General features: G+C 35.0%; 1 protein-coding gene across 1 annotated transcript in view; it reads right to left on the reverse strand.

Annotated features, from left to right (window-relative positions):
- Nucleotides 1-15242: 15242 nt before the first annotated feature.
- Nucleotides 15243-26300, reverse strand: part of LOC140435663 (protein takeout-like) — a 43767-nt gene continuing 32709 nt past the window's right edge. Inside the window, exons 3-5 of the mRNA XM_072524384.1 lie at nt 23547-23680; nt 23292-23444; nt 15243-15469 (exon numbers count right to left, since the gene is read on the reverse strand). Of these exons, the coding sequence (XP_072380485.1) occupies nt 15315-15469; nt 23292-23444; nt 23547-23680 (442 nt within the window). The 3' untranslated portion in view covers nt 15243-15314. The remainder of the gene's footprint in view (nt 15470-23291; nt 23445-23546; nt 23681-26300) is intronic.

A 26300-nucleotide genomic window follows, 5' to 3' on the forward strand; every position in this document is an offset into this window, starting at 1 on the left:
TATATATATATATATATATATATATATATATAAATGTAAATTCGGTTATGTTTATATTTTCTGAGAATTTCTTGTGATGGTATAACGCTTGCAAAAATTCCAGCCAAGTGAGAAGTAAAGAAAACTCTTCAGTGAACAAAATTAAGCAAGTTTTATTGGCATAGTTTTTATTGATAGATAAAGAAATTTAAATAAATAAACATTAACTGAATAATTGATATTTTGCATCGATATTCAATAAAGTAAGAAATCAGTTATGACATTGTATATTTTTTATTAGTGTACCAAAATATTTTAGACATTGAAACAATTTATTGTACCAACACCACGCTCTATTTGTTTTGTTTATGTAAAATATAATTCATTCGTGTTTAAAACAGGTCTTATTGTTAAAGACCTAAAAGAAATTTATCGGTGTCGACGCGGCTACAAATATTTGTCCCTAATCGACAAACAAAGAGTATTGAACTCTTAATATCTTGCAGATTTACGGAAAAATATTTCCAATAAATATTTTCGCTTCGTTACGTACATTAAAAATCTTTTAATGTACGTAACGAAGGCGCAATAATTCGATGCAGGCGCCAAAATTATTTTTAAAGTCAAATATCTTTGATTTGTTGAGATTTTGTTTGAAGTTGATGGATGGATATTGAATAAAATTAAAAATCAGTGAGTTAGTATGTTTATAGTATTTATGTATACAGTGTGGCTCATTAGTAGTAGGAAATTTATTTTCTTTTACATGTTCTATAATAACAATATTTTTGTTTTTGCCTTTAAATGTATGATTTGTTAAGAAAATAAGTATTCTGTAAAAATATCAAGTACTGTATATTTTTTAATCTAGTTATGATTAGAAGAAACATGCCAAGCTCATATTTTTTTTCATATTAAGAATCGCTTCTACTGTAATCGAATATACAGGGTGTAGCAGATAAACCGTCAATTTGAAATATCTTGAGAACTAAAGGGAACTAAAAGTAAATGAATAATGAAAAATGAAATTAAGGGGTTTTGAAGAGGGACCTATTTAATAAAAATATTTTCATCTATTTGCTACATATTATGTGATTCATTATTTTGGAATGATATGTTTTTAACTATTGATGTCTATTTGTATTCCCTATACCTATATCCTGCAGTTTTAAAATAAATTAACTTTATATACATTTTTGTTACAAAAAAAAAAAAAATTTTCGTATACTATGTTGTGTTAATTTACAACTTTCATATTGTAAGTTAAAAATTAAACAATTAAAAAGATGCTATCAAAGAAAATACGTACTATTTAGCTTATTAATATAATAAATATTCAAAATATTACCCATCAATATCCAATCATTTATGGAATCTTTTAATCAGATTTTCATTAGTAGCTCTTGATATTGATTCTATATCTATTTCGTTAAGAACTTGAAGGACTTTATTAATGATTGCTTCCTTAGTGGTGACAAGTTCAGAGAACACCTTATTTTTAACATATCTCCAAATATAGTAATCTAACTGTGACAATGGGATATTGGTGACCAGAGAAATGGATCGTTATTGGCTATCATTCTTCTTCTTTAGTGTTTTATCCGGTCCGGATGTTGGCGATCATTAAGGCTATCATGGTTTTGTTGACTGCTCTGCGAAACAGCTCTGCTGAGGTCATCCCAAACCATTGTCGGAAATTTTTCAACCACGAGATACGACGGCGTTCCGGTCCTCTTCTGCCAAATACTTTACCCTGCATAACGAGTTGAAGAATTCGATATTTTTCTTCGTTCCGCATCACGTGGCCGAGGTACTCAAGCTTACGTTGTTTAATTAAATTAAGCACTTCTTTTTCTTTTGTCATGCGCTGTAGGACAGGTGACACGGTCCACATAAGATATTTTTAGTATCCTTCTGTATATCCACATCTCGAAGGCTTCGATTCGTTTTTCAGTGGCTTGCGTCAGTGTTCAGGCTTCAACTCCATATAGTAAAACTGAAAGAACGTAGCACCTCACTATCCGCATCTTGGTTCCCAAACTGAGATCACTGCAGCACAGTAGGGATCTCAGCTTAATAAATGTAGACCGTGCCATTTCAATTCTGGATCTAATCTCTTGAGCGTAGTCCCATTGTACGTTGAGGGTAGTTCCGAGGTAAGTGAATCTGTCGACTCTCTGGATCTCTTCGCTACCTGCCATTAGTGCCCCGGGATCTAAATTTGTACGGCTGACAACCATGAATTTAGTTTTCTTAATATTGAGGTTCAGTCCGTATGTTACGCTCACAGTTCGCACTCGGTCTAGTAAGGCCTGCAGATCGTTTAGGCTGGTTGCTAGTAACACAGTGTCATCGGCGTAGCGGATATTATTGATGTATTCACCGTTCACTCGGATTCCCATGTCTAGGTTTGTGAGGGCTTCATTAAAAATCTCCTCAGAGTATATATTGAAAAGAGTCGGCGATAGCACACATCCTTGCCTTACTCCTCGCATAATCTTCACTTGGTAGGTCAGCTGGTCTTCGACCTTGACTTGAGCACGCTGGTTCCAGTATCCTGGCTATCCGTCTATCGCTAAATATTGTATCAAGTAGGGTGTCGCTTCCTCGAATATTGTAAGCTGGTGCTCCATCTTGTTGAAACCAAGCCTCGTTAGCTCTATTATTATCTAAAGAGTGCAGTGCTGGTACAATTACTTGCCGTAAAATGTTGCAGTAACGCTCTCCGTTTAAATTTTCGGCATAAATCATGAGAGCGACTATCTTATTATTTTTCAAAGCACAAAAAACATTGAACGAAAAGAATGCTTGAAATTCAGTATCCCACGTGAGCTGAGGATTTTCGTTACTCCAGAAGTGACTGTTATGGTGGTTAAACATACCATTGTTTGTAAACTTCGATTCATCACATTAAATATTTTTTTTTAATCTTGATCTTGGCATTTTATTAAAACATAAAATTCTACACGTCTTACATAATCTGCAGGATGTCAATGTTCGGCTAGTGTATACGAATAAAGGGTCCAATGATATTTTTTTAAATTCTGTGAATTGTTCGAGTCGATATCTGTAACAATTGCTCACATTACCGTAAGGATGAATTTGGATTAGCTGCAAAATATCCCAGGATATCTATTTGTCTTTATTATCGACGTGGGTCCTGTTATTTATAAACTGACCAAATTGAAAACAATTGTTCAACAAACGTTTTACAGTTTAATCAATTGGGCGAGGATTTTCAGGATATCTCTCAGCAAAAACACGGCAAGTTCTGAACAATATTCTGTTACACTCATCGTAAATTATAATTACACTTAAAAAATCATCATTTGTATATCCTAAGTGAGCCATTATTATTTGGTCAAGAAAATTAGGCAAATTATTATTATAACTGTCAGTGAATGGCATACAACAAGGTTACTATTAAACATTAACAATAACTGATATTTTTCTCAGAATATTCCATAAGCTATTTGATAAAAAAAAATTTGTAACAAAAATGTAATTTATTTGAAAACTGCAGAAGATAGGTATAGATAATACTAATACAGATCGATAGTGAAAAACATATTTTTCTAAAATAATGAATAACAAACAGGGTGCCCCATTTGAAAAAAATGGATTAGGCGAAAATTTAGGATGCCAGTTTCATGCCAATTTGACAGCACCCTGTATAATGAAAAAGGCAGCTTTACACTGTAAACGATAATGCTGTATCTGGTTAATAAGTTTCTAAGGAATTTAAACTTTTATTAAAATTATATTAGGCGTTATTGAACTTTATATACATGGTAAACAAGTGTAATTTTTATATAAAAACCATTATAACTCAAAAACGCTTCACAATAGATATAAGAAAGTATTAACAAAAAATGTTCAGAATAACTTAAATACATCCCATTAAAAAAAACGAAGTTATCAGCAACTTCTAGTATAACTGGAAGTAGCAAATAGATAAAAATATTTTCATGAAATAGGTCACTCTTCAAAACCCCTTTATTCCAATTTTCATGATTCAGATACCTTTAGTTCTCGAGATATTTCTAATTGGCTGCTTATCTGTCGCGCCCTGTAGATGTTTCAGATCAATGTTGGTGCTTTGCGCAAATTTGCACCTTTGCACTAATTATTAGCAAAGATAATATCTTTCTTCGTAATAAAATATTATTAACTCACTTTATTCCCGCATCTCTATGGGACGCCCGGTACCTACAAGACAATATGTTCATTTTTTGTTTTGCTGATTACGATAAATAAAAGTTGTACGCGCCAGTAGATCTAAACATGTATTTATTATTATTTATATGTTTAGACATATGTATATTTTTATAACCTAACTGAGGCCAACACAAATAAAAGTTATGATATATATATAAGTTTTTATTTTCATATAGAAACATTTACAAAATGTGGTCTTCTAGTCCCAGTCAATCTGTGAAAAAACCATCGATTTCGTAAAACTCTTATACAGATTTTTGAAAGTTCTAAAAGGTATATACCTACAGGATAACTGATTACAAATTCTTGAAGACGATTTTGCTTTGTTTTTTTTTAAACAATCATAAAAAGTAAAAAAATCATTTTTTTCCTTAAAACGTTTCATACATTTGGTGAAAAACGATGTATCCTACAGGCTTAAAGTAAGAGTACCTTTTAGTACTAGAATACCTTAAAATTTAATAATCTAGTATAACAAATGCTTAAAAGTTAAAAACAAAAAAGTTATGCGTTAAAATAACCATTGACATACCCAAAACGGATGCCTATGACCAGTACTAGAAATTAGCAGTTAACGAAATCAATTTAACTCTGGTAGATAAATAACCGTACCAGTTTTTGTTTTTCTAAATAGAAGTGTTCTGGAGGTATTTAAAAAAACTAATTGAAAGCAGTCATTTTCAAAGAGCTCTAGCTCCCTTAAAGAATTTTCGGACTAGGTGAATTATGTTAAATTGTCTTAAAATTATCTGAGAAATCTTTGGTCTTCGTTTGCCAGGAGATTTTCTGTACACCCTGTATATTTATTTGTCTGAATTATCAATATGCTCTTGGGAACTATATATTTAACCCCAGAATACTTCAGGTAAAGCTTTTTAAATATCAGATTTCTTGAGAAAAAGTACCCGTCCTGTTGCACAGAAATTTTAAGATGGCACTTTAAAGTACGGGCAGCCTAATTTATAACTGTGTGCGAAGGTCCTAAAACCTGACAGACATCTAATTTTGCAATAATTAAGACTGTCTATCGAACTCCGACGAGACCTGGCCATTAACGCTGTAACGAATATTTTGCTTACCACATAGGGTATTATTATAGAAGGTTGAAAACTAGGGACATAAATTACGGGACTAGAGATAGGGCAAGCAAAATAAACAAAACCTATGCGAACGGCGCTCAGGGTTTATTTGGAGAAATTGGGTCGTGAATCAGTGAATGAAACAATGGGATTGGATTGGTGCAACTACAAAAATGAAACAAAGGGGTACTTATATGAGTCTCGCGAACAAATGGACAAACAAAACAGAAGAAGGTCCTCTAGCTATTTAAAATAGGAACGCCACTTCGAGGAAACTTCCTGCTGGATGAAAGAAAAGGTTCTTCCTTCCTAAAAAAAACAGGAAAAATAGTACAAAAATACTTATATTAATAGTCATAAAGGTAAATACAAAAATAACAAAGAGAAACACTTACTATGTTTTATCCGTTTACAACATCCGTTTACAAGTTGGAGATACTACAAAAACTTACAAATATTACTGGGCTATAATTTGTAGCAAAAATAAATCATTACAAATAAATAATTATCTTTTTAGGTAAAACTGTGCATAAAGGTTAACCTTTTTCTAAAAAAATAAAACAAAATCTCAAATATGATTAGATATTTATCAAATGTCAAAAATAATAAAGCTAGCTGTCATACGTCAAAACTAAATCTTAACACAGAGAACAATTAAAATGACAGCTAAGCCCTATGATCTACAATTTTAATTATTAAACTCCATTCGCTTAGCTCGGGCACAATTTGACAGATTCATTGTCGGAAACCTACAACACAACAATTCCTACTTCTCAGTATTAATAGCTCAAGTATGCTACTATTGCAGACTTCTTTCTTTAAAAAAAAAAGAATTATTTTAAATAGTGGAAGTGTATACTAAACCCATCAAATTTTGGGTAGTATATATTTAAAAAATATATTTTGGTTGTTATAATTTAACATAACTATTTATTATATGGTGCCGATAAATAAATATTGATTGTCGGTAATTAGCAAAGTTCCATTTTATTTACTATTTAGTTTGTTTACTATTAATATTGGCTATGAGTACGTGTGCTTGGTTGTATAATAATTTCCAGCCACTTTTAGTCTGTCAAAAACTAACTTCGCAAAAACATAATTACTAAATTCACTAGACAGTTCGGACTGGGAATAGCGAACCGAGCATACAATTTCTTTAATTGACATGAAAGCAATTATTATTAAAAATTGTTTATTTTTACTTTAAAAGTTCAAACAAAAATAGTTACCTGGATTTCACTCAAATGCGCTTTTACTTTAAATTTCTGAGGTTAGGAACTGGAACCATACTCTCTGTCACACAAACAAATTCATCTCCACTGCGGATTATTCTGAAACGGCTTCTTGAAGACAAACATATTTGAGGTTAAAACTGGCACACTGGACGCAAACCTTGGACTAGGCTTCTTAAAAAAAAACTGGAACAATATGGTTATTTTTAAAATTTGTTGCAAGAGCCGTTTTACAAATATCTCATATGAGACACATCATGCAACAAAAAAACAGTGATTACTCTGATCTGAAGTGACACATTACTTTGAGTATAAATCACTGTTATCAACACATTAGCCGGTTTTTTTCCGACTAAATTAAACACGTCTGTTCTTCATCGCCAACATTTCAAACCTAAATTTCCTCGACCTCGATCTGTGTACCGGCTTCTACCGTCTCTTACCCCGCGTATCAAGTTGAAGGGGCAAGCGAACCCGAATTCTTTCAAACCCGCTTGACCTTGAATCATTTTTAGCTAAAATCTCAAAACTAAACCATACAAATAAATCTAACCATATTTAACGTCGTAGTTACAACTGGAATTTGGAATTTTTTCCTTTGCATCACAATTTAAACAGAGAAGTGGGGAATATTTAAACTTGGACAAGGGGCGTCTTAGAAAATTTTTTTATTACTTGAGTATCAGATAGTTAAGGAATTTAATTATGCTACAACGCAACCGATCAACAACATGAATTTTAGTGCGATACCCTAGTTTTGTAATTGATTGTAGACGTACAACTGCTTGCAGGAAAAATGGTTACTCAGATTTCGTTTTTTGCCAGATCAGCTCACACACATTCACAAACAAAAACATTCTCGCACACAATTCCCACACTGGAATAATGGTTAAAGGAGTCCTCTTTCTGCTACCAAAGTAACCTTGCTGTTGACGCCCTCAACCGATAACCGAATACATATGCAAGAGTCGGCTGAGGACTTTTAAACGAATGATGGAACTAAAGTAACACCGAAATGGTAGCGTCCATCACTGTCATGCCATCTCACACACTCACACTGGGTTATTTGTGGCAAAACTACCTCTCGAAAGCTGACGAGGCCTGGCTGTTAACGCAAACGTCCAATAACAGAATTTTAGTGTAATACACTAGTTCTGAAGTTGGATGTAGAGGTAAAACGGCTTGCAGGAACAATAGTAACTAGAGACTAGGAATTTGTCACACTTTGCTTAAAAAACACCAACACTACACTTTAGAAAGAACATCACATCCAGTCAGATTCACTTCTGATTCAACTCGGCGACTCCATCTTAACAGCCTCCAAAATGCTCTACAACACACGTCTCAACAACTTACCCCAGTGCCTTTTTCGGTGCTGTTTTGCCTTTTACAGTGCTAACCAACATCATTCAAAGCAAACCTGAAGTGGATTACAGGATCCTAAACGGGGACTTCATGTTCAATCCTATTCGTAATAAAGAATCCTACCCTTATCCACAAAAGAACAGTGAAGCTAACCGTAGGGACGTGGCATTTCGAAGCACAAACTCGTCGCTCCAACACAACCAAACAAGTCATGAATCGTACCGCTAAACACCCATCGACAAGTGTCTCAAGCATAGTTTTACTTCTAGATGGACGTCAATATTCATATTACTGCATCGCGATGCCACGGTTCTCAGAACGTTGACGCTATTGTTCATCCTTCTGACATCAGCCGCTTTCAAAAGGGTATGTGAAATTCGTATAGAATTGACAATAAGTTACTACATCGGCCAATTCTCGTATAAGTCTTTGTTGTATCCACTATAGCCCTCCATCTTCTTCTTCTTAAAGTGCCCTCTCCTCAATGGAGGTTGGCTACTACAATTTTAAACTCTTTTCTATCTTCAGCTGTTCTTATTAGCTGTTCAAAATTTAGCCCTGTCCATTGTCGGATGTTTCTGAGCCACAATAGTCTTTTTCTTCCTAGGCCTCTCTTTCCCTCGATTTTTCCTTTCACTATAAGTTGGGCATATTGGTACTTATTATTTCTCAATATGTGGCCTAGGTATGATGTTTTTCTAACTTTTACTGTGTTAAACAGTTCTCTTTCCTTGCCTATTCTATGCAGCACTTCTTCGTTTGAGGTATGCGATGTCCATGAAATTTTGAGTATTCTCCGATAGATCCACATTTCAAAGGCCTCCAATTTATTTACGGTTGATGTTTTAAGGGTCCACGTTTCAACTGCATATAGAAGAGTCGACCAGACGTAGCATTTTGATAAACGTAGTCGAATTTCGAGTTTTATTCGAGAATCACAAAGCAGTTTTTTTATTTTTTCGAAAGATTTTCTGGCCTGTTCTATTCTCGATCTTATTTCTAGATCAGGATTTAGGCTGCTATCGATCCAACATCCCAGGTACTTAAATCTATTGACCTGTTCTAAAATGTGCCCATTTATTGTGCAAGGTTGAGGTACGTTTTGGTTTTTTCGGATTGACATCACTTTGGTTTTTTTAATGTTTATTTTCATACCAAATTGCTCACAGGTCGAGTTGGTCTTGTCGATTAGTCGAGACCTAAGTCGGAATCCGCAATTAACACTGTATCATCGGCGTATCTGATACTGTTGATATTTACGCCATTCACATTGACTCCATCCTTGGAATCCTCCAATGCTTCTTTAAATAGAAACTCGGAGTTAAGATTAAACAGCAGAGGCGACAGAACACATCCCTGTCTAACTCCCCTCCTAATTTCTACTTCTGCGGATGTGGAACCTTCGATCCTAACTCTGGCGTTTTGGTTCCAGTACAAGTTTTTTAAGACTTGCAAACGTTCTAATAGGAGGTCGTGTCTTACTCTATCAAATGTTTTTTCGAAGTCTATAAAGCATATAAATATATCTTTCTGTTGGTCGTAGCATTTTTGGGCGAGAACTAGTAAACTGAACAGGGCTTCTCTCGTTCCCATGCCGGCTCTGAATCCAAACTGATCGTCTCCGATGATTGTTTCGCACTTTCTATAGATACGATTATGCACGATTTTTAGTAGGACTTTTACTGCATGACTCATAAGGCTTATCAGACGTAACTCATTGCAGTGTTGTGGGTTTGGCTTTTTTGGTAGTGGGATGAATATTGACTCCAGCCAATCTTGGGGTATTTTACCTGTATCATAAATGAGATTGAATAAAAGGACAAATATTTCGATATTTTCTTCGCTGATTAATTTTAACGTTTCTGGGTATATTCCGTCTGGACCTGGGCTTTTATTTGTTTTAAGATGATTAATTGCATTTATGATTTCAGACTTCAGAATTGTTGGCCCTTCGTTGTTATTTTCCAATCTTGGTTCTTCTCGTATGTCGCGAAAAAGAATTTTAATATAGTTTTCCCATTCTTTCAGTTTATCTTCCGTTGATTCTAGCAGTTTGCCATCCGATGTAAACTCTTTTACCTTTTTATGTAAATTAAAAAAATCGTGCGTTTGTTGTAGTTCTTCTATTTCCACGCATTTTGTTTCCAGCCATTTCTCTTTTGCTTCGGTTTTTTTTTTTCGAATTATTCTATTTAGTCTTTTGTATTTTCCGTCCTTGTCATTTTTTCCTTTAGATTCTCTTCGTTTGTTCATTAATTGTAAAATCTCTTCTGCCATCCATTCCTGTTTGTTATTTCTAGGTGTTACTTTTAGATGTTTTTCCGTTACATTGTTCATTTGTTCTTTAATAGTTTTCCACATAACGTTTGTCATCGTACTCGCTAATTCTATTGTGGTCGATATTTCCTAAATTTTTGTTTAATTCTTTATTTACTGTCTGATGTATGGTGTCGTTTTTCAATAATTGGATGTCTAATAGTTGGTGTTGAGGTTTTTGTTTCTTTATTAGTTTCCATCTTGCGCGAACTTTTGCAACAACAGGATTATGGTCGGAATTGATGTCAGTTCCAGGATATGTTTTTGCACTGATGATTGCATTGTGATATCTTTTGTTGGCCAATATGTAATATATTTGGTTACGGATTACTCTGTTTTCATTGTGTTGTGGTGAAGTCCAAGTGTACAATCTGCGAGGGTGTAATTTAAACCATATATTTGTCGCTACCATGTTGTGTTGTTGGCAGAATTCGGTCATTCTCTCTCCCCTGTCGTTCCTTGCTCCAAGTCTGAAGTCTCCGATCAATCCCGAAACTTTTCCTCTACCTAACTTAGCATTAAAGTCACCTAAGATAAATGTTAGGTCTCGTTTTTTGGTCATCTTTATAAGTTTTTCTACGTCAGCATACCACGATTCTAGCTCTTCTATGGGTTTATCGGCCGTAGGGGCATAAGTTTGAATAATGTTAATATTTACTGGCTTTCCGGATAGTTGAATAAGAAGACATCGGTCCGAAAATGGCACAAAGTTTGTGACAGCATTGTTATATTTGTCTTCTAAAATAACTCCAACCCCGTTACGATGAACCGGATCATTATTACCCGAGTAATAGAAAGTTTTGTTCATGGTTTTAACTTTACCTGAACCTGGCCATCTAACTTCACTCAAACCCAATATCTGCAACCCTAAACGTTTCATTTCGTGGCATGCATTTGCTAGTTTTCCTGTTTCGAACAGACTTCTAACGTTCCATGTTGCAATCTTAAAGTTTGTATTTAAAATATTTAGGCTATTCCATCAGCCCTCCATCATGATCTACGATCTTGAGCTTCCATTTTCCATTGTTCTACCCCAGTCCTAGATAAATCGGCTCCAACATCATCCTTCCATGTATTTCTGGGACGGCCTACTGATCTTCTACCCTCTGGTCTCTTAAAAAACACTGTCTTTATGTTATTCGGTTAGCTTTTATATGTTTGACGATGTTGTCAGTACCTTACAGAGTCACCAATTTAGCATTGCGGCGCCTTCTCGACTCTCCTGTCAATTCATCTCTTTGAGGTCCAAATATCATTCTGAGAACGTTCCTTTCAAATACCAGCAGCTTATTTATTTTCCGCTGTAGTAGAGTTCATGTTTTACTTCCATATGTAACAACTAAGCGGATAATTGACTTGTACAGTCTTAATTTAGATTTTCTTTTTAGCAGCTTAGATCTTAATAATGATGATAGGGAGTATAATGCTATATTCCCCGCAGCTATCCTTGCTAAGACCTCTTTTTCTATGTGGTTGTCATCTATAATTACAACAGATATTTAAACTCTTTTACTACTTGGTGTACAACTACGAGTTGTGGTCATTAATGTTCTGCCTAACTCCTGGTCTTGGAATTTCGGTTACTAGCATGTATTTCATCTTCTCTTTATTTATTCGAAGACCCAGACTACCTGTTTCCTCCTCGAGTTGGGAAAACACCTCTCTCGTGTCTCTTGTAGAATGAGCGATTGTATCTAGATCATCAGTAAAGGCCAACAATAGTTTTGATCCTCGATTCGCAAGCCCCTGTCAGCTTAGACGATATTTTACTTATTGCATATTCTAAGACCAAATTAAATAGCAACGGTAATAAGAGGTCTCTTTGTCTAAGTACTGATGTTAGACTAAATGGCATCGATGTTCTGTTTTTTATCTTCACTTGTGCATATGAGTCTGTCACGCGCATTTAAGTTAGCTCTTTTAATTTTCTTGGTATTCATATTTCTAGCATTGCTAGCCATAGTCTATTTCTTTTTATCGAAATTATATGCTTGCTAGAAATCTACGAAAATTTGTTATACATCTCGGTTGAATTCAGTGTTTATCTAATATTTGTCGGATCGTAAATATTTGATCTATCGTTGACCTTCCAGTTCCAGCACAAAAGCAGCTTATGTATGAGTATTATAATGCTTCCTTTTCTTTCCTTAGGCATTTTCTGTCTCTCAGAATGATGTCATACAATTTTTGATGTGAAACTTTTCCTCCTTTTTATCAGTTCACCATTTACACCATCATTTTCTCTCTAAAAAAGTGTTGCCGCTTTTTTACAGTACAAATTTGGTTTATGTTATGATTTCTCACACAATTTCATTCACAATATATATTATTAAATTGTATATATAAATACATATTTAATTTGGCTTAATAGCTTTAAAAACTAATTATTGTTGTGTAATGTGATTGTGTTATGGGAAAAACAACTGAATAGTCTGTAGAAAGCTGGTAAGCTTTAATAGATTATTTTGAACAAGAAATAATGGCGGGACGTTTTTACTATTAATGCTCCAAAAAAGGTAAGTTTAAAATTTAGAATATATAATTTTGTATTAAAATGTTTTCTTATGTATTTTAGTGTGTTGCAGTAGTCTTAAAACTAAGTGTATTTACTCTTAATAATATTTCTCAAGCGATTATTTTCTTTATTTTAAAAATCCAATTAACTAGTTTATTGTATTCTTAAATAGTTGTCATTTTAGAAATTCTCACTTTTTAATTATTCTGATGTTTTGGCAACGCTGTGGGGTTCTGAAGTCGTAAATCTTGAATGACGTGCACTCATTTTTATATGAAAAATTCTATATATAGATCATAGGCTAAATAGGCTATATAATATAGGCTAAACATTCGCGCAATCAACTTAAGACTCAAATAACATTTTCAAGACGTATTTTATAGTATTCTAAATATAAATAGATTGAGTATTCAATAAAGATATTAAAATATTATTACTGTATTGTATAGATTAAAAAAATCGTAATTAAGGTATTCATTAAAAATTCTTTTGGTTTGGATTTTAGTCGATTACACAAAACATTACATGATGTAAACATATACAGTAATTTTCAAATAAAACTATCCACCTTAAATAACTTTTGATCTTCCAATTTTCACTTTAAATTCACTTCAATTGATATTTGAAGGGGGAGACATTATGTCAGATTTAAACTTGATGGGAAGGGCACCCCCTCACCCCCTGTATCATCCCTTTATTTTTTTTAATTACTTCAACCCTTTTTTATTTTATATTTGGATTCAATTTTTTATACTGATTTCAAAAATCCACAATTGTTAAGCAATATTTGCTTTTCCGATGAATGCTCATTTTCATTAAATGCCAGACATAATTGCCGATCCTAGGCTGAGAGTGATCCACATATTGTGCAGACCATTTTTTATTATTGGAAACTTAAATAGTGCATCGTATCCTGAGTTACTTAGACAAGTGGTTGATCGTATCAGCAAAATAGAAGAAAATAATAATAACCTTTCCAATGATTTGGTTTTATTTTAACATGATGAAGCTCCTTCGCCCTTTGCTCTACCTGTGCGACAATTTTTAAACGAAACTTCTTCCGCTCGTTAGATAGGTAGAAGTGGACAGATGATGGATTGGTCACGTAGGTCACTGGATTTAACCTTTGACCACCCTTGACTTCTTTTTATTGGGCTATTTAAAAACAAAAATGTATGCTACTCAACCAGAATCTCTAAATGCTTTACGACAAAGAATAGAGGATGCACGTCGACAATTAAATGTAAACGTGGTAAGCAATGTCAGAGAAGAATTTTAAAATAGATTTTACTATTGTATGAAAGTGAATGGCAGTCATTTTGAACAATTATTGTAAACATTTTTGTTAGTGAAATGCTCATTCTAAATGTTGGTAATAAAATTGTTTAAATTTTTTTTTCAATCCAGTTTTCTTGATTTTGTATTTATTTTTCTCATAACTAAGGGATGATATGGGAGCGAGAGAGTGCCTTTTCCAGCAAGCTTAAATATGAAATAATGTCTCCCCCTTTAAATAGTAACTGACGTGTTTTTGCACTTTTCATGAAAATTAGAAGTTCAAAAGTTATTTAAGGGGGATAGTGCTGAAAAGCACTGAATAACCTAACTTACATAAAAAAGTTTGTTTTCTTTAAATTAGAAATTTAATGAAAATATAAAAAGATAAAGCCTTCTTCTTCTTACGATGCCTATCCGTTCCGGATGTTGGCGATCAACATGGCTATCCTAATTTTGCTTGCTGATTTTCTGAATAGTCCGGTTGTCGATGTATTAAACCACTTTCTCAGGTTTTGAAGCCAAGATATTCTTCTTCTCCCTGGTCCTCTCTTTCCAAATACCTTGCCCTGAAGAATGAGTTGCAACAAGCCGTATCTCTGTTCATTCCTTATAACATGGCCAAGATATTCTAGTTTGCGCTCTTTGATGGTGTTAATAATCTCGCATTCCTTGCCTATTTTACGTAGGACCTCAACATTAGTCACACGATCCACCCATGAAATTCTTAAAATACGTCTGTAACACCACATCTCGAATGCCTCGAGTTTTCTTAAAGAAGCTTCGGAAAGTGTCCAGGCCTCTACTCCGTATAATAACGTAGAAAATACATAGCATCTAATAAGAGAGATTTTGGTAGTAAGTGGTAAATCGTGACTTCTGAAAAGAGACTTCATCATTATGAACGCCGATCTCGCTTTTCCTATGCGTTGATTTATTTCACTGGAGTGATCCCATTGGCTGTTAATGTTGGTACCAAGGTATGTGTAGCTGTCCACTCTATCAATTGGATGTTGGTTAACCAAAAGCTGTGTATTTAATAGATAAAGATAAAGCTGTGTATTTAAAAGATAAAGTACCTTTGAATACTTTTATGAGATATGTAGGCAAATTATTTGTTAGAAATATCATGAAACTTAGAAGCAACGTTATTCTAGAATACACATTATATTTGTTTTTGGTCAAATCAAATAATAAAATCAATCAAACAATATTCATTTTTATTATTTTTATTTTAATAAATATTAAATTATACAAAAATAATTATAAATTTTACATTTCTGTTTATATTTGTTTTATTTATTTATATATTTTCTATTCAACTAAAATTTTCTAAGAGTCAGGTAGCCAAACTTGCATTGGTAGTTTTACAAATGCACGATTTAAAAAGCTTTTAAAGTGGCTGGCAATGGCTGCACTAGCAGCAGGTTTCATTTCTTTGATGATCTCTTTTGAATTGGCGTTAATGAATTGGTTCATTGCTTCACCTAAAAATATATCTGTTTCAGGTCTGTAATAAAACACAAGACACACATTTGTGATATGTTATCTTAAAACTATGTAAAAGAAGGCTGAAATAAAGATAAATTTTAGAAAAACAAAATGGCGAAATTTGTTACAAAGTAAAACATAACTATTAGCAATGATTCTATAAATTATTCACTTACAAAATGCCTATGTTAAAAATACTGAATTTAATTAAGTCAGACACTACCTCCCCATTACTTTTCTTCTTCTTTAAGTGCCACTCCCAATGGGAGGTTGGATATTATCATGACTAGCTTTATTGTATCTACCGCTGCTCTGAGAGTTCTATTGAACTGCTTCTAAACCAGTCCATTAAATTTTATAACCGTGACAATCTCCTTCCTCTTCTTATCTTTCCCTGTATTACCAATCGTAACATTTCATATCGCTGTCCCCTCGTTAGGTGTCCCAGATATTGTAACTTTCTTATTTTTTTGTATTTATTATTTCGTAATCTTTGTCCATTTCTAACAACATACTTCCGTGTTCGTTTTCTTCTGTGTCAATGCTATTTATTGATGTACGTGGACGTCCCGTCCCGCACTGTATCAAACATTTTGTCCCATGAGACGGGATAGGACAGCGATTTTTTCTGCAGGAAGGGACTAGAGACGGTACAGCCGTGCTTTGTCCAGCAGGACGTCACGCATGTCCCGCAAAAACTGCACTTTTATTATTATCGCAATGATTTGGTAGTTAAAGTTATACAAGTATCTGCATTATTTTTGCAATGTCAAAATATTTATAGAAATTAAAAAGTTTTAATAATTCATATTGATGAAACATAATTATTAATGCATTTAGAATAACAGAAAATTTTAAAATGTTTTCAGCAATTCTTCTTTATTTATTGCGATACACGCGTGGCATGCAAAACATTATTTTAGTTTAGGTCCTCTAAAGTAGGTAATAAACCGCCACCTGAAATTACAGCGACAACATCAGATGATGATACCTTTGAATGTAACTGTGAACGTGAGAAATAAAAAGCACTTTCTTTTCTTTACTTTCTTCTGTGTCAGTAATTTAAAATTATTACCACTTTATATTACCAATTTAAAAAGCAGAATGAGATTTAAAATATCAGGTTTCTTAAAAAACTGCAAAAAAGTTACAAACTTACTAGGAGAGGAAAAGTATGTCAGGCTTCCCGGTGTGGTCAGATACATAAATTTATTACTCTACTACCTCGACAAAAAAATATTAGAAATTAATACTGACCAAAACAAAGATCAGGAATTCGATTTCAAAAACTCTTTTATGGCAGCAATAAATAAGATTATTACATACTAGAATAAAATAAATTGTACTGTATTTCTCTAGTAATCGATCCCCGCTAAAAATTTAAATCTTCCGATTTATCACAATTCTTTCTTCGTCATTCTTTAAAACAAGAAAAAGAGACAAAACTCAGAGAATTATATAAAAAATATGAAAAAAAGTCTCAACCTGGAAGCAACAGGAAAGTTAAATCTTGTTCTGGGTCCTCATGACGAGAACCATCTCAAAATTTTGCCACGGTACAAGAAAAAATTTACGCCTTGAGGACGAACTGGATCGATATCTAGAAGAAAAACAAGAAAATGGTGGACGTCTTATCTCGGTGAAAAGACATCCAGAATAAATTTCCTTCCATGGCTTGTCTGGCCAGAGATATCCTAAATTGGTCTTAAGACCAATTTAATATTTATATTTTTTTCTGAGCGTATTTTTTTTACAAATTCAATATTATAATATTAGATAATATAATTTTGATGTTTAATTTTTAAGACAATTTGTAAAACCAAAATATGCCCAGAAAAAAATATTAATATTAAATTTGTGTTCATAATATTATTAGGGATCTCCCCGGCAAAAATGCCTTACGATTATTATTATTATATATAATAGCGGCTGCAGATATAGACTGTAGATTTGTTGATTAAACATGACACACACACACACACACACACACACACACACACACACACACACACACACACACACACACACACACACACACACACACACACACACACACACACACACACACACACACACACACACACACACACACACACACACACACACACACACACACACACACACACACACACACACACACACACACACACACACACACACACACACACACACACACACACACACACACACACACACACACACACACACACACACACACACACACACACACACACACACACACACACACACACACACACACACACACACACACACACACACACACACACACACACACACACACACACACACACACACACACACACACACACACACACACACACACACACACACACACACACACACACACACACACACACACACACACACACACACACACACACACACACACACACACACACACACACACACACACACACACACACACACACACACACACACACACACACACACACACACACACACACACACACACACACACACACACACACACACACACACACACACACACACACACACACACACACACACACACACACACACACACACACACACACACACACACACACACACACACACACACACACACACACACACACACACACACACACACACACACACACACACACACACACACACACACACACACACACACACACACACACACACACACACACACACACACACACACACACACACACACACACACACACACACACACACACACACACACACACACACACACACACACACACACACACACACACACACACACACACACACACACACACACACACACACACACACACACACACACACACACACACACACACACACACACACACACACACACACACACACACACACACACACACACACACACACACACACACACACACACACACACACACACACACACACACACACACACACACACACACACACACACACACACACACACACACACACACACACACACACACACACACACACACACACACACACACACACACACACACACACACACACACACACACACACACACACACACACACACACACACACACACACACACACACACACACACACACACACACACACACACACACACACACACACACACACACACACACACACACACACACACACACACACACACACACACACACACACACACACACACACACACACACACACACACACACACACACACACACACACACACACACACACACACACACACACACACACACACACACACACACACACACACACACACACACACACACACACACACACACACACACACACACACACACACACACACACACACACACACACACACACACACACACACACACACACACACACACACACACACACACACACACACACACACACACACACACACACACACACACACACACACACACACACACACACACACACACACACACACACACACACACACACACACACACACACACACACACACACACACACACACACACACACACACACACACACACACACACACACACACACACACACACACACACACACACACACACACACACACACACACACACACACACACACACACACACACACACACACACACACACACACACACACACACACACACACACACACACACACACACACACACACACACACACACACACACACACACACACACACACACACACACACACACACACACACACACACACACACACACACACACACACACACACACACACACACACACACACACACACACACACACACACACACACACACACACACACACACACACACACACACACACACACACACACACACACACACACACACACACACACACACACACACACACACACACACACACACACACACACACACACACACACACACACACACACACACACACACACACACACACACACACACACACACACACACACACACACACACACACACACACACACACACACACACACACACACACACACACACACACACACACACACACACACACACACACACACACACACACACACACACACACACACACACACACACACACACACACACACACACACACACACACACACACACACACACACACACACACACACACACACACACACACACACACACACACACACACACACACACACACACACACACACACACACACACACACACACACACACACACACACACACACACACACACACACACACACACACACACACACACACACACACACACACACACACACACACACACACACACACACACACACACACACACACACACATCCAGACAAGCTCAAACACTAATTCACTTGCACATGCGCATCTACTCCATGCTTCTAATTAGCAAATCGTCAGACACCCGCACCACAACTAACTCAATCCTATGTAACACCATTGTGCAAAGGGGATGCATGACAAAGGGATAAAAATGTTGTCTAAGCGATTACACAAAGATATGCACACTAGGGTGTCTAATAGCAGTTAGTCTTAACTCATAGAAATAAACAAAGAAAGAATAAAGGTGTGAAGAAAACGAGCACGTGGACTATATCCCTTCATCTAATTGGTCTAAATGACAAACCTTTAGTATAATATTCATGAAAAGGTTCGATGTCATCTTGTTGTAAGATCCCAGGGCCAAATAGCTAAGTACGAATGACTAACAGAACAATGAGAGGAAATTAAGCTTCTTCTTCTTTACGTGTCGTCTCCTATCAGAAGGTTGACAACCTCACATCGATTCGAATCTTCGATGCCGCTACACTGAACAGTTCTCTAGAACTACAGTTAAAGGGACTACAGGGACATGTTGCCAGAGTCAGATATGGAAGAAGGACCAACAAAATTTTAGAATGGAGACCTAGACACGATGCTTATCGTAATTGAGGATGTCCTTCAATAAGGTGATCAGACGACATCAAGCGCATCCAGCACAACTGGGTTCAGGGTGATCAAAATCGGATGCAATAAAATTATTTACGGGAGGCATATGTTTAGCAGTGAACTTAAAACCGCTAATGATGATGGTAGTGAAACTTATTTGGTAAGGATTATTAATAAATACTTTTAACTCTTCATTACACGTTTTTACTTCATTAGGCACTAGGCAATATTCTACACAACTGAAAGAGTATTCTGATATATGGTATGTTATACACTAAGATAAAAGAGATAAACGTGAAAATTAGACGGTTTTGTTCCATTAGCAAACCCAAAGCAAAAAAATTGACATTAAAAACATTACATTAAAGGCCCTGATCGACAGGCGAGTAAAGCAAAGCCCGATTTTATGACCTGTCGGTAAAACTTGCCAGTGTATCATTGCAATACCGCGGTTTTACATATCGACAAGCCTAGCTCGTGGCCTGTCATGTTTGTCATATTTTTTACTTGTCATCTAAAACCGCAAGTCGAACACGGCCAGCTAGTTGAGTCGACAGTTTTTGTCATATATCAATTTCGGCTCGCCGGAAAAAATTTTTATATCAGGTTTCTGTGTTGACAGAAGCGCTTCTCAAATAGTCGCACTTTTTCCATTCAGACGAAGCTCAGAGATTAGTGACCTTACCCATGAGTCATGTTAAATTTGTTAAACAGGCAGCGCTTTCTCGACCGCCTTCCGCCTTCATTTATCTATTAGCAGTCGGTAGACAGTTGAAAAAAAAGGAAATTTTGTGCTGCTTTTCTTCTTTGTTGTTTATCTTTTTCTACAATGAAAAGAACGAGTGAAGGACCGTCGTGTGTATTTGTGAACAATGTAAAAAACTGTGTTTGTTGTTTATTAAAAAAGGATTTTTAAATCGAAATTATCAAGAGAAACTGGACATTATACAGTCCAATAAGTCAATAGATCCCATTAATTTAGAGACCAAAGTGGAAGAATCGGCAAAACAATTTACGACATTTTTATGTGGGTTTTTATGAGAAATATGAATAGTTAACCAGCTGCAAAATTGTAACAAAATAATTTTGCTGGCCTTGCTTACTTTTCAATACAATGGAACTCAGTCGACATTACAGATTTAAATAATTTTTGCAAAAGCGTAAAACGCCATGTAAATAGTAATGACATTTAAGTGCTAAAATTAAAGAAAATACATTCAGGACGTAATCATTTAAAAATAAGCCACACACTTCATAATAAAAGAAAAAAAATAGGGATGTGTTAAAACCATTAATTGATGTAACAAGTGAATCAGCTAACCAACAAGTGTCATAATAAAACGGGTGAATCAGCCATTCGAGGAAATTATATAGACCTTGTAAATTTTTTAACAAAATATCTTATGTTTGAATTGCACTTGATAAAACAAAATATGTAACTAATTTTTGTCAGTTATCCATTGTTGTGCGCTATGTGGTGGATGGCATTCCTCAAGAGGGATTCCTAGAATTTTTGAACATAACTAGCGATCCAGAGCTTATGTTTAAAGTTGTTTGTGATACTATTTCGAAGTCAAAATGTGATTCCAAGCTTATCACCTAGAGGTATGATGGTGCTGCGGTAATAGCTGGTCAGTTAGTAGGTCTTCAACTAAAGTGAAGGAAAAATTTAAACATGCAATTTTCGTTCACTGTATAAGTGAACTTTGGTTTTATCTCAAGTATAAATATTAAAGATGTTACAGTTTTTTTTTCGACGCTAAATGGCTTGGTCTCCTATTTTTCAAAATCATCAAAAAAGACGAATGCTTTGGATATGCACGTTCAGAAAAGGTTTCTAAAAGTTGTTCAGACGAGATGGAACTACAATGGACGTTTAGTGCAAACAGAGTTCCAATACCGTGATTCATTAAGACTTTTTTTAATATGTTTGAGATAATAAAGAAAAATGGAATGCTGAGAGTGTTACTGCTGTCAAGGGGTATTTACATTGGCTTGAAGAAAATTTCGTGGAATTTGTAGAATTGTTCAATTTTAATATTTCTAATTGCAATTCATTTAAATTTTCCACAGACGCATTTAATTTACTACGATTAAATTATGGAATTGTTTTTGATATCCCAGTTTTGCGTGTCGTTTATGAGATAACTGATATTCGTGATAAAGGAATATCCAGAAATCTGTTGATTTTGTTTAAACACTACTGGTTTATACTAAGTTCCTGTGTGAAGTGGTTAAGTTGTATGAATGAGTACTAACCATCACAGCCACAAATGCATCAGTTGAACGAAGTTTTGTAATCCATAAAAGTTTTTCAAGAAATTCAACAAGCGAAGACAGACTTTACAAGTTAGCCCCATCCATTAAAAAGCATGCGTTAAAGAATTATCGAAAAACCCTAAATTGTACGACGATGATATAGACATTTGCATTGGTTGATGGAAGAATAGACTCCAAGTATAAATAATTATTGTATTGTTAAAAGTTTTGTGTTGTGAATAATGCCTCGGAATATAAAAACAATTTTAAATAGAATTATCCTTTTTAAGTGTAAAGAAACCAACGTTTTTACAGGTCATTTTTATGGTTTTTGTTTTTTATTCTTATATTTTTATTTTTTTTCTTTAGTCCCTACTATTAAGTAATTTTTTTATACCCTTATTGAACCGCTTCCACTTCTGAAAATATCACCGCACGATACTGTACTATATAATACAGAACATACCATGTATGATAATTCGCAAACACAAATTGATAAAAAAGCTTAATTTAAACTCTACATAAACAGATAATATAATATAAAAAGATATATACGGTAAATGCATAACATTATTGTTTTTCTTTTAATTCTTTTATTTGAGCAGTAACTTACCTATTAAATTTCCATGATTAACAATATCTTTGATTCTAAATCGACTTTTTTTAAGTCTAAAATCAACCAATAATTTGTCGACCTTCATAAATTTGACTCCGGCTTCATTCGTTATTTCCTTTCCAAAAATTTTACCCACCCCCTCGACATTAGCTAAAATTGTACAAATTCAAGAGAAGATTGTGAGAATTATCTTACAGCTAATCATATAACGAGTTGTTATGCGTGTAAAAGAAAATCGGTGAAATAACTTACTAAATAAGGCCACGAAGTCTCCTCTTGACTTAATAGGAAATAGTAAAACATTTCCATCCACGTCATATTCTCCTCTGACTTCCACTTTTGGCAATATTATTCCTAATTCAATTATGTACTTATCTAAGTTCGTTCTAAAAAATATTTGTTAAGATATCATAAGCAAACTATAAGTAGTATCAAAAATAAACATGTAAAAAGATCTAGAACATTGACTCAAGATATTTAAAAAGAATTTCCCCATGATCAGGTTCTGTTGTTTTTATATTTATTTTGTTTTATTTATAAATCCTTTCCACCAAACGATGGCAAAAGTTAAAAATCAGAAGAAGAAGTTTTTAATTAAATATCAATTTTTAAAACAAAAATATTTTAATATAATATATATGTATATCTTTTATTTGTGTAAAAGACCATACTTTTCCAAAGTCGAAGCACTTTTCGCACTTGTATTTTAAATTGCTTGTGTGTGATTTGTTTTCTTTAAAAGAAATGTAATTTAGAAAAGATAATATGCAACAAAAATCCTAGCTTTACTTAGAGTTGACTATTATATCAATACTTTGATTACAAAATCCAATATTTCTCTAGATTAAAACAAAAGCTTAGCTCCTGGGCATCTCAGATGGAACAACGATGCAAATGGCCGCTATTTACACATTCAAACTTTTCGTGCATGTCACATTATAGCCAGGCAACTGCAAAATTTCAAATAAGTATTAATCTGGATAGAAAAAGAACCAGAACCGGAGCTGCAGTTAGTATCAGTTTAAGAGAACACACCAGCTGGTTTGATATTAACGGCAGGTCTGATATACGTTTTGTGGGATTTTCACTTTTTGGATCATATTTCAATTTACGGATGCACTTAGACAGCGTAATTTAGCTGCCATCTGATCAGTGAGAAGTTTTTGAGATAACTCGATTTTAATATCCTAAGCATCTGCATTAAGAAATCGGCAGAGGTAATAATGTCGCATAGGGGATCCTCGACAGCTGATCATATATAAACGTACTTAGAAATTTGATACTAGTTTTGCAACGATAAGAAATAATTATGTTCTTACGCAAGAGAACTCTGGTCCACTCATTGTTAGAATAAAATGGAATACGTTCAACAGTTTGGGTGGTATTTAAGTTTAAGTTAATCAGCAGTTATTACAGACCTTACCCAGAATTAATAAAACAAAGAGATTAATTAAATCGATCAATGAAGTATTGCGGAGTACGTAGGAAATGAAATAAAGAAAAAAATCAATAGTTTAATAAACAACACGCATATATTTGAAGCTAAAACTTGAAGATGAAAAAAGAAAAAAAAAACAGAAGCAACTAAAATGGTCATAAGACAAGCGGTTAAACCATTAAGATCACTGGGGTAACTGGTATGGTACAGCCACGTGCAGAGAATGTGTGAATGAATACTACCTAAACAAATGAATAAAAACAAAAAAATTGAAAAAGAGGCCTACCTCCGTCAAATAAAAATGATTGATGCAAAGTAATTGGCATTATATATATATATATATATATATATATATATATATATATATATATATATATATATATATATATATATATATATATATATATATATATATATATATATATATATATCTTTAAGGAATATGACCGTTTAATTTAATATAAAAAAAAGTGCACTCGTAAGTGAATGGGATGTTTTCGGTTAATTTGGAGATAAAAAAGACAAGAATTGTGCTCTATTTAATGAAGACGTTTCGTCCACTGTTTAATGAGATTTAACTTTAAAGATATCACTCTTTTAGATGAACTGATGATGCTCATTAAACAGTGGGCGAAACGTCTTCATTAAATAGATAAAGTAGCACAACTCTTGTCTTTTTTATCTCCAAATTGACCGAAAACATCCCATTCACTAGCGGGGGTAGCGGGTAGGAACTCCTTTGGAGTCCCTTGGATTCTATTGGATAGTCCTATCAGGGAAAGTGAATCAATCCCTGCCCTCCGCAGATTCCAGGAGCTTCTTGACCCGGGAAGCTAGCACCTGCTAAGGGTCCCTTGTCCAGGGTCACGGATGAAGTCCAGAACGGCATCCAAGGCGACGAAGAATACTTTCGATACGGCGAAGATGGCGGAGCTGGCAACCCTTGATTTTAGGGATAGTATAAGATCACAAACTGTAGCGTCTGATCCAGAGTGGACGGCTACGAACAGCGTCTGATCCAGAATGGACGGCTGAATACACACTCACCAACACGTCTGGCCAGCGCGGTGTTTTAAGGCTAATAACCTCCCCAAAATGATGGCGAATTCTAAAACGATAGGAATAAGTCCCCAGGTGGGTAGATCATACAGTATTGGCAAGTCCCACTCCTTTATAAAAAAGGACAGCTTCATGAAATCTGGGGGAAGCAAGAAATCGCTAAAAACAACAAACTTGAATATAGCAACACTCAATGTAAGGTCCTTAAACAGAGATGAAAAAATCTATGAGCTAGAAGAAGAAATAAAGGACCTAAAGTGGGACATAATTGGTCTAGCAGAGGTAAAAAGGAAAGGTGAGGAGCGCATAACATTGCAATCAGGTAACATCTTGTATTACAAAGGGCACAAAGAACAAAGTCTAAACGGCGTAGGATTTCTGGTTTCTAAGAAACATGCTAATAAAATAGAACAATATGTGGGAATCTCAGAAAGAATTGCAATGATTGTGATGAATATAAACGAGAAAATCACCCTAAAAATCATTCAAGTGTACGCCCCAACTTCAAC

Source organism: Diabrotica undecimpunctata, chromosome 3 (genome assembly GCF_040954645.1).
Source record: "Diabrotica undecimpunctata isolate CICGRU chromosome 3, icDiaUnde3, whole genome shotgun sequence".
Lineage (NCBI taxonomy): Eukaryota > Metazoa > Arthropoda > Insecta > Coleoptera > Chrysomelidae > Diabrotica > Diabrotica undecimpunctata.